A 17,048-nucleotide genomic window follows, 5' to 3' on the forward strand; every position below is an offset into this window, starting at 1 on the left:
TTGGCTCCCAATGTTTGCTTTATCTTTACTCAGGGGGGTAACAGGGATCTCCCCATATATGCACAATTGGGATCTGTGTTGTCAAATCTATCATTCCAGAAGCACATATGATTCTGATATATTCCCCAGAATGTACAGCCAATGTATATTCCCCTCCCCCTCAGTACATTCACAAATAAAAGGGCTGGGATTTAATCTATTCCCCTTCAGCATATCGCTGTCCTCAGAATGATGCCCCCTTAATATTATATTGACATAGGAATTTCTTTTGGGCTGTCTCACAGACAGGTAGGAACCTTCTTAAGGACTGGTTCAATTCTCACTCTCTGGTAACAAGTGGGCAGCAGTCAGGACGATGGGGTCAACTTTCCTCTACAGCCTGGTTTCCCTCCTTTTGTATTGGGCATACCTGCTGTCTCTTTCACTGAAGAATGCATGGGGTATACATTCCATGTAGGCATCATTTAATGTGCTCTGCTAATTATCCAAAATGAGTCCAAATGAAAGCAATCTATTCTGTTCTCCTTTTCAATTCTCCTTTCACTCCTTCTTTCCCTCAATCAGTCAGTCAGTTAGTGGGCAAGCGAGTGTCCCCAGAATCTATGGGTAGGGCCTTTATAGACCAGAAACCACTGCCTTTAGAGATATGTATCATGTCTCTAATCTAAATGGTCACTGTATCTGATTGGAGAGTTTTCCAAAAGTGACATCACACTAAGCCATGCCCATTGTACTGAGTCGGTATATTAATGAAGAGGGCAGTCTAATGGGAGTGACTTCTAAACCCAGTCCCCCCCCATTTGATGTGATGTCATCTTGGGTATTTCTACATTAAACAATTGTAATATTCTGACACATCATGTTTCTCACATGTGATCATGTTACTAATTATGTGATCTCACATGTGATCATGTTACCAATTTGATGAACTAATTTGTATTTATTTGTATTTATAAATGGTTAATTGATTTAATAGAGCTTTTCACTCTGAACAATTTTTTAAAAAGAAACTTTATCTGACCTTCCAGTCAAGGCTATTTACAAAACTGTGAATCCATATGTAATTTTTAACTAGTGTGTTTTTTTCCTTTACATGTCAGAGGATGAATCAGAATATAAAATGGCATTGCTAGTTCCTGGCTGGTAACAGTCATATGGTGTCAGTTTCTTTAGAGCACAGAACTGATCATTTATGACTGCTGAGAAGGCTGGATATCATGGCACACGTTCTTTGATATTTAGTTTCTCATAGCCACATGTTTATACAGCTCTCCCCTACTGAATGCTCACAGCCCCTTTCCGTCACTTTATCCAGACTCCAAGTCTTCGAAATTGTCAATGGTAACCCCTTGGAAAGAGTTGGCTGATGCAAGATTTGTTTGCGTGGAGAGCAGACCACTGCTCAAGATCTATTTGTTGTATTAAATGGGATTGTTAATGGGTAGCATGTGTTTTGTTTATAAGGCCTTGCCTGGCTTCTGAGAACAAAACTCCAGGCAGTGTCATAAAGTCTATAGTTCAGTTTCAAAAGCCTGTGTTCACACTTTTCTCAAGGGAAAGCAACCCTCAATCCGGTAGCTGTTGGGAAGATTTTACCTTCTAGGCCCAAAACTGCTGAATTATTCTCAAATGCAATCTTTCTTTCTTTTATCCATTGCAACTGTCTCGTTAAACACAGCAACATACATTTTCTTTGCAATCTATCTCCTGTCAAATATTTTCTTTTTATCAACTGTAGATTTAACTTTTTAATACTGATATTTAGTTCTGTAAGGATATAAACAGAAATAATGCAGACCCAATTCTATTTTTATACTAGAAACAGGTTGCTTCCATCTTCTGCATATGGCCTGCTATGTCTATAAATATTGCCAGTGCTAATCTTGTTATTGGCCAGTCATCTTTATTAGTATGTTCTGAGCATTGTGACAAATTTAAGCCGATAGGTGCTTCGACCAATATGGACTTTATCAAAGCTCTAAAATATGTAGATTAAATATTACACAACATGAGACTCTGAGTATATGTTGTAATCCCACCGTTATACAACATGTACTTGGAGTTTCATGTAGTTTAATATTCAATCGACATACCAGGCAACATTTGCATGTTTGAAGCAACCTATTTCTAGTATCAGTATGTTTTTGGGTGACATAGAGCATAGTCACACTGGTTGCATCCACGCTGCATTCCTGGAATATTTCTCAGCCAGAGGGCAATACAAGGTAATGGTAATGGCCAGCCAGCACAGCATTAGACTGTCCTCCTTGCCAATTCGAATTTTTGTTTTCTGTCACATGCTGTGTCTTTACATTCCAAATTGTCTGTTTTTCCATTCAACAAAAGGTTGATTGACACTCCCTGGTAAATGGAAAGATTTATTTTGGGTCTTGTGAGTTACTTTGGACAAATAGATTTGTTGTAGATGGGCTACTGAATTCAAAACACTTTCTTGCATGTATCATTTTCAGATGCTTTTCGCAGGATGTAGATCACATGTTGTTTTATAAATGTAAAGTTATACTTTGCATCCTTACCTTTTGCACAGATTTACCTATGAAGGGAAGAGTCAGAAAAGACAACATGTAGGGGAATGAGAGAGAGAGAGAGAGAGAAAGAAAGAGAGAGAGAGAGAGAGAGAGAGAGAGAGAGAGAGAGAGAGACCTCCTGCTTCGGAAATGAGGACCATTATTCTGCTCGATCTCTCTTCTGCCTTGCCTTTGACACTGTCAACCATGCCATCCTGCTCAACCGTCTCCATGATAACCTGGGTATCACTGCTCAGGCTCTGGCATGGCTGACCTCTTTCCTTTCCAATCGACCCTCCCAGGTCCAACTGGGGTCCTTCCTCTCTGACAACTTTTTCTCCACCTGTGGTGTCCCCCGGGATCTAATCTCTCTCCCTGGCTGTTTAACCAGTATCTGGCACTCCTTCCCCACCACATCGCCGCTCTCTGCCCCAATTTTCAGTGCTATGTGGACGATACCCAGCTCATTTTCAGGCTACCCTCTGCTACCCTCGGCCTCCGGACTGTCTGTCTGCTATCCAGGAATGGTGTGCCGCCAATGACCTCTGCCTTAATGCCAGTAAGACTGAGATTCTACTCATCGGCACACCCACTCCCTCCTTCCCTGCAGCTCTCTGGCCAGCCTCTCTTGGCCCTCCTCCTGCTCCTACCTGCATGGCAAAAAACCTCGGGGTCATCTTCGACTCCACACTCTCCTTCTCTCCTCATATCTCTGACATCTCTTAGAAGTCCCACTACCAGCTGCACCTCCTCAGAGGTATTCTTCCCTTCCTCTCCTTCCCCCAGAAGCTCACTGTCTCCTGAGCCCTGGTTCTCTCGAAGCTGGACTATTGTAACAGCCTCTTTCTTAATCTGCCTGCCTCCACTCTCCGCCCTCTGCAACTCATCCAGAACAGAACTGCGAGACTTGTCCTTGGCCTCAAGCCCAGGGACCGTATCTCTCCAGGACTGAAATCTCTACACTGGCTCCCAGGGGCTGCGAGGACTAAGTTCAAAACCCTCTGCATTGTCCACAAGGCCATCTGGGACCTGGGGCCTAAATACCTTCAACTCTCTCTTCCTAAATATCTTCCTTCCCGAGCCCTTCGCTCATCTGTCTCCAACTCCGTCAGGGTTAGCCGCTTCTCGAAGCAACGAGCTGGGGGTAGATCTTTCTCCGCGGCAGGGGCCTCCCTCTGGCACAGCCTTCCTGCCTCCTTGAAACTCGAGGAGAACCATCTCCGGTTCCGGAAGCACCTCAAAACCTTCATCTTTGCTTCTGCTTTCTCTCTCCCTCTCCCCTGCTAAATTCTTCACTGAAACTGCACTAAATGTGCAACTGGGCCACTCTCACCGACCTCGGTCCTGGGCCCAGCCACTCTCCACTTGCACTGCCTCCCTGGCAACCCCTGCACTGCGGGACTGTCTCTGTATCCCTAACGCCCCCCTTCCCAGCACTTGTCTGCACTTACCTTGCACTTGCCACCAGCTGGCCCTATTTATTTATTTTTATTCTACTTACTTTGTACTGCACTTCCCCCCTCCCCTTCCCCTTGGACTTTTTCCCTTCCCCCTACACCTGCACTTGCGCGATCTGAATGACACCTGGACTAGTAGGATCGTTGTCTGTCTTCCCCTTGTTCCCCCCTCCCTGCCTCGTCGCGCCTTGAAACACTTGTGTATAGGCGCGTTACAAATGCCATATCATATCATATCATATATTTCTCTTTTACTACTAGGCCCGACATAAAAGTGACAAGGTTGTCAATAACAGGCCCTGTGAAATCCTACGAGACAGCAGGTAAGACACATACGCATAAACTAACTCTATGCGATCCATTACTGATAAATGGTGTTACAAAACTGTTCCCTTTATCCAAGGCCAGGAAGTACTTAGCTAAGAAACGATCTCCGGTTAGCAAACCACCATCCCCACTTCCGAGTCTCTGAAACATGGCTACTTACCCGTGATGTATGTGATCTTTGGCATGACCACTATGCACGGTCTATTTAATTTGTAATTGTGGCTATTATGTGGTGAGTAAACACCACTTAGAAGCTGAAACTATTGCATTTGCGTAGAGGCATGAGGAAGATGGACTGTGAGTTGCGATGCACACACAGCTTGAGCTCTCTGGTAGATCTATCAAACAATAACTTCAGATGTTGTGCTGTATGGAGCCAGCAGTCTTCTGAGAGTTAATGCCTTAACTGCAGCTGTAAATGCGCTGCCAGTTTAATAGAAATGCCTTAAACAAGGGCACCTTCAGCCACTTCATTTATAATCTGCCTGTTCCTTGCATTGAAGTCCTATTAAAAACAAGCATTGGCAAAGCCAATATTTGCCAGGCACTTCTGTCTTTGCCGTTACCGTAGAACATTTTGAAAACATTATTTTGTATGGTATAATTGTTCGCATTTTGGCTGTACCAAAATTGGGTACAACCGAACATCTTGAACAATTATACCATACCTTGTCTTGCACTCCCACACTTAACATACATGTGCCTGCAGGCGTTTTCCTTCGAGAATGCTTGTCCCCCGCACAATGACTTTCATTCTCTCTCGCTCCCGTTAGACATTCATTATTTAATTTACTAATTTCATTTGGCACTTCCCCATTGAGCACCCACGTGCTTGCAGCTGTTAGCCTTCGAGAGCGCTTGTTTCCCGCGCAAATTACTTTCACTTTACCTCACTCGCGTTTGATATTCTTTTTTAATTTATTAAGTTTATTTTGCACGTCCCCATTGTGCACATATGTGACTGCATGTGTTCACCTTCAAGAATGCCGGTCCTCCGCTCTTATACTTTTACTTTGCCTCAATCGCCTTTCAGTGCATCATTTATTTATTTAATTTGCACAGCATTTTTTGGCACACTTGACCGTTTGCGAATTCCTGTTCACTTACCACTCACTGCCTCCCTCATTTTCGTTCGTATAATTATTTCTTCCCCACCACAGCACGCTCACCATACTTCACATAATGTTTTAATATCATCAGTACAGTTATTTTAAATCATTTCCCTTCTTTGCCGTTAGCATTCTCATTTTTCTGGATAATTCTTGTGTTCTATCTTTTTTCATTTCATTTTCACCTCCATATATGCATCCAGTCCCTTCATTTTTAATCAAGTATCAAAATGATCTGTTTTTAAGTAACACAACATTTATTTTATCACACATTTCTTTTTTAACTTAAATAAATAATTAACTCATTAATAGTTCAAATGTGCAATTGTAACCCTTCCAAACAGTTGGTTTCATTTCAAAGGTTTTTTCTTAGCTAAATTGCAGTCTTTTTTTAACAGTTCTTTTCACCGGTTTTCACCACTCTTTTTTTAGTACAATGAAGTTTATACTAAATGCCATGCTTTCTATGTAGTCACTTAAACGCAGTGTAGAATGCTTTCTGCAATGTCCTTAATTTTTTTATATTCTGGATCGTTTTCTGATTTTTGTGCACATTTTGTCCACTCATTTTTTGGACAATCGTGTTTTTCTGTATTGCTTGTTCGATTTGTAAAACATTTAAACATTTCCAACTCCATGACTTTGAGTGTCCCATAGCCACGTTTAGGCTATTATGCCAACCTTCAAGTTTATTATTTGTTTTTGCTGAACCACTCAACATCGCACCATAACAGTTCCAAAAGTCTACTTTGATTTTGGCTGTTTTCAGCCGAACCTCGTTTGTGAACCAATCCAGGTTTCCTGAAAATAATTCTAGAAACTTGCCAATTCGGTTTCATTTCTTTGATAATAACTTTCCGTTATCGTGCCCATGAAGCCATCAACTCCCTCTTGTTTCGGTACAAATGTAAGCGCGCCAAGCTTTCTCATGTAGTATTGGAACTCACTGTCTGCACAATATTTACTCTGAGGTCCATGCTTTTGAGTATTTGGCCAGAACGCATGGAAATAACATCCTTGGATTTCACCATTAGGAAATATATGGTTGATACCTTTTATTGCCGATAATTCGAAATCCAGGCTGCATGTTTTTGGGTCACTAAATGTGCATGCGTTCTTTTTTTTGTTTTTTTTTTTTGAACTTCACGGTATCCTTTTTCAGTTTTATTTGTCATCAGTACGTAAACAAATGGGAACAATTCATTTTCTAGTTCACCGTGAATAATATATAATTGCTTAAATCGTTTCGGGCAACTTTTAAAAGTGCCATACATCATCCAATGTTGGTTAGTACATAGTCTGTTCAAGTTTTGATATGTTTCAAATATCAGAATTCTGTTTTCCTCATCTTTATTGTCATAATGTAAGATATTATCCCGCTGCAGTGTTACTCTATCATTTTCCGGGATTTTCAATTCATGAATCTTTTTAGGGATCGTTGGCAGTTTTGTTTCCTTATTTCTGCGATAAATTACTTGCCGTTTTAGTAGATTTGAATGTGGCATCTAGCCTGCCAGATGTTGTGGTAATTCGCCAAGGATCTGTCTCATCACCTGTCCATTTGTACTTGCCTTGGCAATTGCTTTTCTTATTAACTACTCTTTCATTTCTCTCTTACTTGCATTAGATTAATCTGGTTATGAACCCTTACATAAACAATCAAATCATTTGCTGTGCATGCTCTCTCCTGCGCTTCCACCAGCTTTCCTCATTTATTGCTGCGTTCCACATTATATAGATATCCATTGTCACTTAGTTCATTTCTGCCGTTGTGTGACAAAATATAATTTGCCTTATCCATTTTTCTTTTAATTCCTAATGTAATACAATTTAAGCACACTATATTAATTTTCCTTCTTAATCATCTGTTTCATAATGTATTTCTTTGCATTTCCAATAAACATTAATAAAAATACCTTAGATCTCCTTTTTCACTAACAATATGTGAATATATATCCACATTGTGCTTTGTGCTGAATTCTAACTTGCTCTAGTCAGAAACACATGCACAGCAGTGTAACTGTCCTTTTTTTCCTCAGCCGTGTGCTTCCTTGTTTGACGATCACACACGAAATATCGCGAGTGTTCGCAATCAGGAAGAGTTCAACATTCACCCTCGTGCAACGTACCTCCTTTCTCTTATTAATACTGCATGGTAACTTCACTTTAAACTTATGATTTTATAGCGTTTATGCCCGCATGTGTAATTCAAACATTAATTCGGCAATACGAAATTATTGTACTATACGTCCAAATTCACTTTGTTTTTTGGCAGCGTGCAATTTCCTCGTTCAGTATTTCATAGCTCTCAACCATTTGTGTCGAAAAGGCGCATGAAATCACCCGATTTTGTTTTTGGCGGGTGAGACGCCCATTGGAATGAATGGGCGTGCAGGAGGCTTGGCGGTTGACACCGCCAAAACGTGTTAGTTGAGAGCTATGGTATTTTCACGTACATCCAACATTGCAGTGCCTGGAAAATGCCTGTCCATTCCCACACAAAAGTGAAATCTGTTGGCTTTAATGCTTGATGTGCTAATTGTTGACCTCAGACACCGCCATGCAAAAGACCACATGTACATTGGAAAGCAAACTGGCTATGCTTCCTTCTCCTCTTTTCCAATTTTCCCAATCCCCTCTCTTGCATGGTCTGAGTTATTGTGTTCTCCCCCCAAGCCAAAAGGCCTGAGTCTGGCATAGAAATCCAAGTTAGCAATAATAGCTATCAGTCTGATTAAACTCAGTATGCCCTCATCCCTCTAATACACCTTGCAATCTGTGAAATGGATGACATATAAAACCAATGGCAGGCCTCATTCTCTATGGGCATACCAAATGATGCTATGGACACATTGACATGACACAGTCTGCCACAGGCCATGCTGGAACACTGTGTACCAGGGGTCTCCAGGCAAGTCAATTACATTCTCTCTTTCCCTTGAAGATTCTGCCAAATGAAATGGAAACACATCCAAGTCGGGGACATTGTCTGCCTGAAGAAGGACGATCTTGTTCCGGTAAGTGTCAGGTTTGAGGGTTTCTCATCTTTTATCTTTCATTTGTAATTGTAATTGATTAAATAGGTGTTGGTCAGATATTGTGCAATAACTTTTACGAACCCAAGCATGTCTTGAATGAGACAGGTTTAGCTTCCTTGCGGCTCCTCAGTAGAAGTCTGGCAGTACGCTTTCCTTGGCGGCGTGTTTGTCACTTAAGGAAAGGTAAATGCTTTAGTTGGGCATGTAAACTGAGGAGTGGCCTGCCTGAAACCAGGGCCACCACGTTGTTTACCACCTTAGATTAGGCTTTGACTGTGTGCACAGGTGTCAGGGCTTGGCAAGAGTTATGGAATGTGCAAAAGGTGAGATGTACTAATGGACTCTGCTTGTGCAATAGTATTGCATAGTCAAATATGGATCTTAACACAGTTGGAAACATTGTGTTACTACCTCACCCCCACCAGCTTGATGTCTAAGATTAAAATGAAAACTTAAGATCTTTTACATAATGTGTTCAATGCTAACGGGTGCTTCCTTCCTCATTTGCCAGGCGGACTTGCTGCTGCTGCAGAGCTCAGAGCCCAACAGCCTGTGCTACCTGGAGACATCTGGCATTGATGGGTAATGTCAAGAGGAGCGATGAGAGCATACATGCTACCAGGATTACTGACCCGCTTTAAGATCACCCAGTGGAGCTAAATGTGGATAGTTGTAGATGGCAAACACGCATAAATACACATCCACCTTCATGGTGTCTCATTATGCCCCCCTTTTGAATGCTTTGGAATTTTGGTTGGCTGAAACGTGAGCATTCCGTTTGTGCCGTTGTTCTAATGGGTTGTCTCTGCTGTCAATCAAATGGAAACAATTATGAATGTTCCAGACTTGACAGGACAGTGTTCCTTTTTCCTACTTCTTTTGTATGGAGTGTGTGCCTGTTTTGTGTTAAGTACTTCATCACTCGCAGTGGTAAGAGCATTATTGCTGTTCTTTAGTGGGGACATGACATTGATTTGGACATCTGAGGATGCATTTGACATATTTAATGATATTCTGGTGCTGCACTTCTAATATTCCACACCTCTCAGACATGCAAATATCTTGCATATATTTGGGGGTATTGGCCAGTGGGGGCCCATACAGATACTTTTGTCCAACATTAAAATTTTCTGATCCCCCAGACCTATGGTGTGTCATGTTATTTGATATTGGTATAGTTATGACCTCAAAGTGCTGTGGGGTGGAAGTCCCTTCTGAAGACCATAGTCTGTGCAGACCTGAAAATATAAGAACATCATATTGCATGCAAATAGTAATTAGAAATGTGGTTACTATTCAATTACAAGCAGAGACGACGTGTGTAAAACGTTGTGTTCAGGCTCAAAGATGACTGCTATGTCAGTGACGATGTGACAGCTTGACCAAATTGTTTGTGGGACTTATCTGTATTCTATGGGTAGAAGCAAAAAAGGGAAAAATTATATTATAAAATAGTCTGTCAACCCATAGGGCAACTGTCTTACAGGTAAGACTTCTACTATACTTTAAACACAGAGCACATGCACACGGAAATTGTATACACATTTGTCAGATAAATCAAAGATACAGTCAACTCATGTCCTTTTGTCTGTGCCACTAAGTTATTGCAGTACAAATGTTTTATATTGGATACAAACATAATGGCAGTAATACATAGCACTCTATTTTATTTTTATTTTGAATCATTTGTAACGCGCACTTAATGAACAAACTCGTGTCTAGGCACAGGTTAGAAATAAACAACAGGAAAAGAGAGCCAATACCACTTATCCAGCAGACCATGTGATCAGAAACCGCATTTAGGTGTCTCATCCATCCAGATTACTTAAATAGATGGGTTTTCAGCTCCCTGCAGAACTGATATAGGGAATTGAGGTCCTGAATCTCCAAAGGGAGGTTATTCCACAATGTAGGCCCATAAACTCAAAATCTGCGTTCTTCTCTGGAAATTGACTTCCAAGGGGGGATTTGCAATAATAGTTTGTCACTTGATCACAACTGTCGACTGGGTGATACAAATTGATTTTTTTGGATAGATAAGAAGGGGCTAAATTGTTTACACATTTAAAAACTAAGCACACAGTTTTAAAAATCGGATCTATAGAGAAACTACCCTGTGTGCTATCCCTGCAGGCTGAGTTGATAGAATGTGCAAAAGGCGAAGGTATGTCATGAAAACGTGTGTCAAACAGAAAGGTAAGGGAAGAGGAGAAACAATCAGCTTGAGTCCAAATGATTAAGTTCCTCAGCTGTGAGCTAGCTGTAATTCCTCATAACTTTTAAGGGTGCTGGACAATATGGATAAGGACTGTGATGGTCAGGTGGGCATCAGTTTACTTTAAAACCACTTGAGAATCCAGTCAATGTTCTATGGCCTTCCCACCTTAAGCTCGAAGACGATTGTTGTAGTGACTGAAAAGGCTAATCCGAGATCTTGCTGCTCTCTTGCATGTGCAACCTAAATGCCCAGAGCAAGAACTGCATATTTTGAAGTTATCCTTGTGGTGCTGGGCTAGATAAGGACTGAGAAACCCTGGAAGCCTGGGTATGAGTATCAAATAGAGGCAAAGAGATGTGAATAATAAATAGCATGGCATGGCTACTGCATGAGTCCAACAGCAGGCAATTGGTGAATGGCCATCAGCAGAACTCTCCTCCCCTGTCGGTGCGCTTCGAAATCTGACCATGTATGCGCCACTTTCTCTCTCAACATCTAGCCGAGTGGCCATTTCACCAGCCGCTTTTATTCTTGGAGGCAAAATTAGGTTTTTCCATATTTGCTATTAATGTTTTTCTTCTGCCGATTTCCCAACTAAAAATGATCTATTTTTTATTTATTTTGAAACATATCTGTAGCAGTTTTTCTTAGTTGCGTTCTCTTCCATTTTGCGAACTGCCTTCCATCCATGAAACAGGAAGATCCATTAGAGCAACACAGCCAGAGCGTGTCAGGGTGCATTTCCTTTTACTTGCCAGGGACAGGTTTACTTATCCAGTACTCCTCTCCCACCAGTACCCTTAATGCAAATATCATTAGGAGCACTGCCAAAAGTGGTAGTAGTATCAGTTGTTACAGTACCATACATAGTAGAACTTGTAGTACTCGTACTATTAACAGTGATACTACTCCCAGCAGTGCATGTTACTTTTATTTAAAAGAGGTATGTAGTGCTTCACGTTTGCCTTCTTGTCCCTTCTTTATTTTTATTTATTATTGTTATGCTATTCATTGAGCGCAGACCTAGCTTCGAGAAGCAACAGAGTGCTTGTTCACCTGGAAAAGAAAAGAAACTTAGCCAATCAAAGAGCATACAAATGTTGTCATTGCGGGGATACTAGAGGGGCTAGATAGGTAACAGCTGGTTGCCTTTTCTCTGACATTTGTGGAATTAACAATCTTAACAAAAATAGTGGAGGGAAACTACAGTAGGTTTGTTGCATGGAGACAGTCTGTGGCAAGGATTGGGAGCCAGTCATTATCATTCTCTAGTGTCGCGTGTTAAGAATCCGGCCGGGGGTGACATTAGTCATTCACTGTGCTGAACCAGTCCTCATCATTGAAAATGTCTATCTTCAACATTTTCAGAAAGTTTGGCTAATTTCTCAATGTAGGTTTAAGGCGTTCCACAATTTGGGGACGTTGGCCGAGCTCAGGCTTCTAGATAGGGTATGGTGTGGGGTTTGCAGGAGTAGTAGTGCTGGTACTATTATTAATACTACTACTACTGGATCTGTCACTACTAATGCTAGGGTGATACTATTATTGCTTCTGCTACAGCGACAGTAGTAGGGGCATTAGGAGGTGTAATAGTTCTACTAGTTGTAATAGTAGTAGAACTAGGACTGTTGTTACTATTACTAGATACAGTATTGCACTAGTATTCCCATTACGAGTAATAGAAGTACTAGTAGTGTCAGTGATGTGACCAATACTACTATAACTACTATACATGCAACGTCTGCAAGCAAAACTACTACCAGTATGTTTGTGAGTAGGTTTCTTGCACAGTGCTTTCTACCCTCCTTATATCCGTTCAAGATGCTTAAGAGGCAGACGATAAAGGGAAGCGGACAGGAGGGCAAACAGGAAAGAGGTGAGCAGTGAGGAGTATGAAGGGGCGTAAGGAGCTCGGAGGAGAAAAGAAGCAGGTTCTAGGACTCAATCAGTAGCTCTCTTACTATTCCTAGTCTGCCCTGTGTGCCGTGACTCTCGCCCACCTGGATACATTTTCCTGGGATCCGAGAGCTATAGTATGGGAGAGGGAATAAGAGTTGGGCCCCTATGAAGCACATACCCCTAATTTACCTAGCCCGAGAGGGCACTTGGCAGGGTATTAGGGCTCAAGGGAGATGACCCAACTTGGGGTGTGCTGCAACACTGTCGTAGTCCCTTGTATCCTGGCCTATGATCCAGATTTCCAGACCCGTCTCTAGGCTGCTTGGTTGACTGTGCCTTAGAGGCTCCAATTAAGAGAAAGTGCATTGTCCGACAAGGACCGTGGTCGCTTTCGAGAGTCTTAGGGACGTGTGGAGGATGTAAGGTGCAGGTGTCACTCCAGGATCAGACCCTAACCGTGCAAAGAGATAGTTACAGAGCAAGACCCTTGTAACTCGATGGCAGGATGAAAACATATCTAATGGTAGAGGAGGAACATAATGCAAACCCCAAATCATACAGACATATTGCAATGGCAAAGGGATACAGAAGGTTGAAGCGGGAATAACTCTTGGGTAAGATGTGCTGCAACAGCGCTGCTGAGTCAAGGTAAGAGATCTGCTCAATATCTATTGCATGTGACTGAATATCATTCACTGTGCATGTACACTGCGTGCAGCACTACGCACCATAGCACACAGGTGACACCCATGAAAAATGTGGTCCAACTGTCACATAGTCTCTACTGTATGCATGTACACTGCATGTAAAGTATAACAAAGCCCTCAGCTGCACACAGTTGCTCTAGTGGTGTATACACTTGTCATTGCAGCTACTTTCGTCTTTTATCACTGTGCCCCATATTAATATAGCTGAATCCTCCAAAAAAATAATTTGGTCCAGCTGTCACACAGTCTCTATTATCTTTAATATTGTCCTTGCCTCTTCACTATCTATTCTTTGGCTTCGGATCTCTCCACACTAGACATTTCTGCTTTCTGTACAGTGCCTTAGCTACCATTTCTGTTGCATGCCTTAATTTGCTCCTTTCTCTTGTCTTTTCGTATGCTGGAAATACCTGTTATATGGTAGCAATTCCTGCCTACTCATGTAGGAACAAGTGCATACCATGGCAATACCAACTCTATGCTGTCACCTGGGTTTATGATACCTGGGCGTGAGAACCTGGGTATGAAATGGCAATAGCCAGCAAGACAGATGATGGGTCCGCTGCCCATAAATCAACACTCTTCGTGCTGTCAGTGCTTGTATTTCCTGTTTGCTGACTGTCCTGATCTTTTTCATCTTATCCTACTTCATTTTGTCTTTTGCTCTTGACTCTTCCTCTTCTCGCTTTCTCTCGCCGTAATGAAGGAAGACTATACTGGCCTACATTACAGTGGTTGAGAAGCATCCTTTTTTGGCACATTAAGACATTAATGAGGAGACACAAAAGTAATAAGGAGTAACAAGGAGTGGCAATCAATTCTGCCCCATATTGACCTCATTGGTATCTCCTCACACGTAGGTCAAGAAGCTGATTTTCCACGTTGTCCTGTGTTGTGATATCACACATAGGACCATACACATTCAGTTTACTTTTAAGACAGGATTCTTCTCTCTCACAGAAGACTGGGGAATTGGCCGTAGCACATTTTCTGCCAGATCAGCATGTCCTAGCAACTTTAGTCGTCCTCTCTCACCGCAGACAGATTTCAGCCAAGAGTGGAAAGGAGAAGTCATGGCTAGAAGAATGCACTTAAGCCAATAAAATGGCTCAGTTTAGTGAAGCATCTGTAACAGCAAATTTTGCATTTGTATTTTGCTTAAATAAATGAACATAGCTAGAGAGCAATGGAGTGATGTACAGTTGTGGCCCCGGTGGGCAATTTGCGTACAAACTGCGGATCACAGATGTGAATCCAAGCAGGTTATCTTCCTGGGTCAGCAACGTCAGTCACTTGGGTAAGCAAGACTGGTGCAAGGATTAACTCTTAACTGGGCAGATTACTATTTAGTATAACTCAACTATGGGCCAGATATAATGCTTTGAGGACCACTGGCAGTGGGGGCATAGCAAGTTGCCTAGGACTGCCCTATTGTAGCAATGTCCATGTGGGTAATAGCGTAAAGTCTGTGCCTAAATGACTACTGCTCTGCAGAGTACAGGGATGAGTAGTGGATAAAGCACCTACACAGCCACGCACTGTTACTAAAGCAGCAGTGACCCCGATCATAAAGGTGAAGAAGACACAGCCAGACCACTATCCCCCATTTGCTACCTTTGGTAACTTCGGCCAAGAGCAGGCTATACCCTGCACTAGGGATATGAGCTAGCACAGAAGCATCCCAAAAGGCATTAGTTCTCTGGTGCCAAAATAAATGAAATATCCAATCAAGGTTCTATAAATATACAAAACTTTAATTAAATAAAAAATCCCACAACTAATAAACAGCAATAACCAGCTGTTGTGAAGGAAAACACACAGAGTTCAGACTTTGAAGTCAGGGCCAAACAGGCAATAAGTTTAGCAGCAAATCTCAGGTTCATTAAAGATTTCTTTTGAAAGGTAGAGAGTGGGGTCTTAAAAGTTCCTATTGTCCTTTAAGGCAGATTTGGAACACAGGATGACTTCAAATATCCTTAGATCTTGTTCGAAAGGGCACATCAGCTTTTGGCTAGGCTTCTAGGAGTGTCTGGAGGTGATGATTCGACGGTGGGTTGGTGAGCTGGTCCAACAAGTTGTGCGGTCAGTGCAGCAATTGGATGTGGCATGAAGAAGAGTGGGACAGGCAGGCAAGGTCTGAGTCTGTGTGGCTCACAAGTGGTTCGAGGGGGGAACTGGGGCCCAAGGTTGTACCTTGACATCTGGGTTTCTGGTAGACCCAGTCCAGGGTTTCTAGGGGCAAGATGAGCCATGTGTTCTGCCCTTTCACTTCTGGAAGGTCGCCAGGGAGCACCTGCAGGTATTTTTCACCTTCAGTGAACAGGCCTGGTTCCAGTATTCAAGCGGCAGATGGTCTTGTCCACACAACCTTCACCCCAATTGGTCCTCTAGGATGATTGGGGAAATTATCTTGCCTCCTTCTTGGAGCTCCTGATCCTTACCTCTATCAATCCGTACTCCAATCAGGATGCAGTGAATAATTCCTTTTCTTCTGTCGGTCCTATTAGGAGGGTGTCTTCGCCACCAAATAGAGACAAGGTGTTATAGTGGATTTGTCTAAAGCAAACCTGTTTTTAAGGGTCCACATCTGGCTGCTCAGGCAAGTCTTCTCTGCCTTCTGATGTCATACTCAGAGAGCCCTGTCTGCAGGAAGTGAGGCGGGTACAGGAAGTTTGGGAGCCCTAGCAAAATCAAAAATGGCAAGATCCCTCTCTGAACTGAAGATCACATCTGGGCTATTCTAACTCTGCCCTTTCCGCTTTCTGCCTCCATCAAAAGAGGACTCATAAGGGGACTCAAGTAGGATGTGATTTTTGACCCACTGTGGTCACCTTGTACACGTGGCTGACCGCACTTACCAAAGAGTCTCACCCAGACCAGGGTTCCACTACTGATCTACCAGACCCAGCTTTGGCACATACCTCTAGCCAGATAACAGCACCACTAACCTTGACTAGGGTTCTGCTTCTGATCCACTCAGGCTCCCTTGGACACATGCTGCCTGCAGCTGCCAAAAAAACTCAGCCAGACTAGCGTTCGACTTGTGAACAACTGAGACCATACTGCTGTCACTTTGATTCCAGCTGCCAATAAGACTTATCTAGACTAGGTTTCCACCCAGGCCCACTGCGGCAGCAAGGTCATACAACTAACCCCCAGACAAGCGTTTTACCTCTGACACGTTAATTTCACACTGGACAAGCGCCTAATCTAACCGCTAAAAAACTCCAATAGAGTAGGATCCTACCTCAGACTAAAAGATGCCTCTTAGACACACGGATCACCCCAGCTACCCCAAGACTCAAACAATGACCTCCATGCTTAGGTTCCTGCTGTGGTCATGTACTGCTCCTTTATCAAGCCTCACCTTCACCTGTTAGGTATTCATATGTTTTACTGTATTTGTTTGTTTATGTATTTATTGTGATTTATAAATGTGCCAAATGCAGGGGCTAGTCGCTCCAGGATGCTCCCATTGAAAAACATACAGGAGCATGGAACATCACAGGAAAGCGTTAATGTTCCATAAACAGGTGCGCATTGGAGAAACAAAAATAACTTTGGTTACACATGAAAGGGTAGCAACAATCCTTTGGAGGCCAAGAGGACCTACCCCGACTGCAAAAGGTGCTCTAGTGTGCTTAGTACTAGTGGGCTATGAAGGGGGAAAGTCAGGGCAGGAAAGAATTGAAGATCTTATATCTGGGTGTCTTTGAGCAATTTCTTTTAATGGGCTCGATTGAAACGCTTGTGATTTAGCGTTTG

General features: G+C 42.5%; 1 protein-coding gene across 2 annotated transcripts in view; it reads left to right on the forward strand.

Moving 5' to 3' along the window:
- The window catches only part of LOC138575511 (phospholipid-transporting ATPase IK-like), a 550,807-nt gene that overhangs the window by 158,774 nt on the left and 374,985 nt on the right, over positions 1-17,048 (forward strand). For both annotated transcript variants that reach the window (XM_069649490.1, XM_069649489.1), the window contains exons 6-8: positions 4,247-4,308; positions 8,366-8,438; positions 8,971-9,041. In XM_069649490.1, the coding sequence (XP_069505591.1) occupies positions 4,247-4,308; positions 8,366-8,438; positions 8,971-9,041 (206 nt within the window). The remainder of the gene's footprint in view (positions 1-4,246; positions 4,309-8,365; positions 8,439-8,970; positions 9,042-17,048) is intronic.

This window comes from Ambystoma mexicanum, chromosome 1p (genome assembly GCF_040938575.1).
Source record: "Ambystoma mexicanum isolate Mex_15411 chromosome 1p, UKY_AmexF1_1, whole genome shotgun sequence".
Classification (NCBI taxonomy): domain Eukaryota; kingdom Metazoa; phylum Chordata; class Amphibia; order Caudata; family Ambystomatidae; genus Ambystoma; species Ambystoma mexicanum.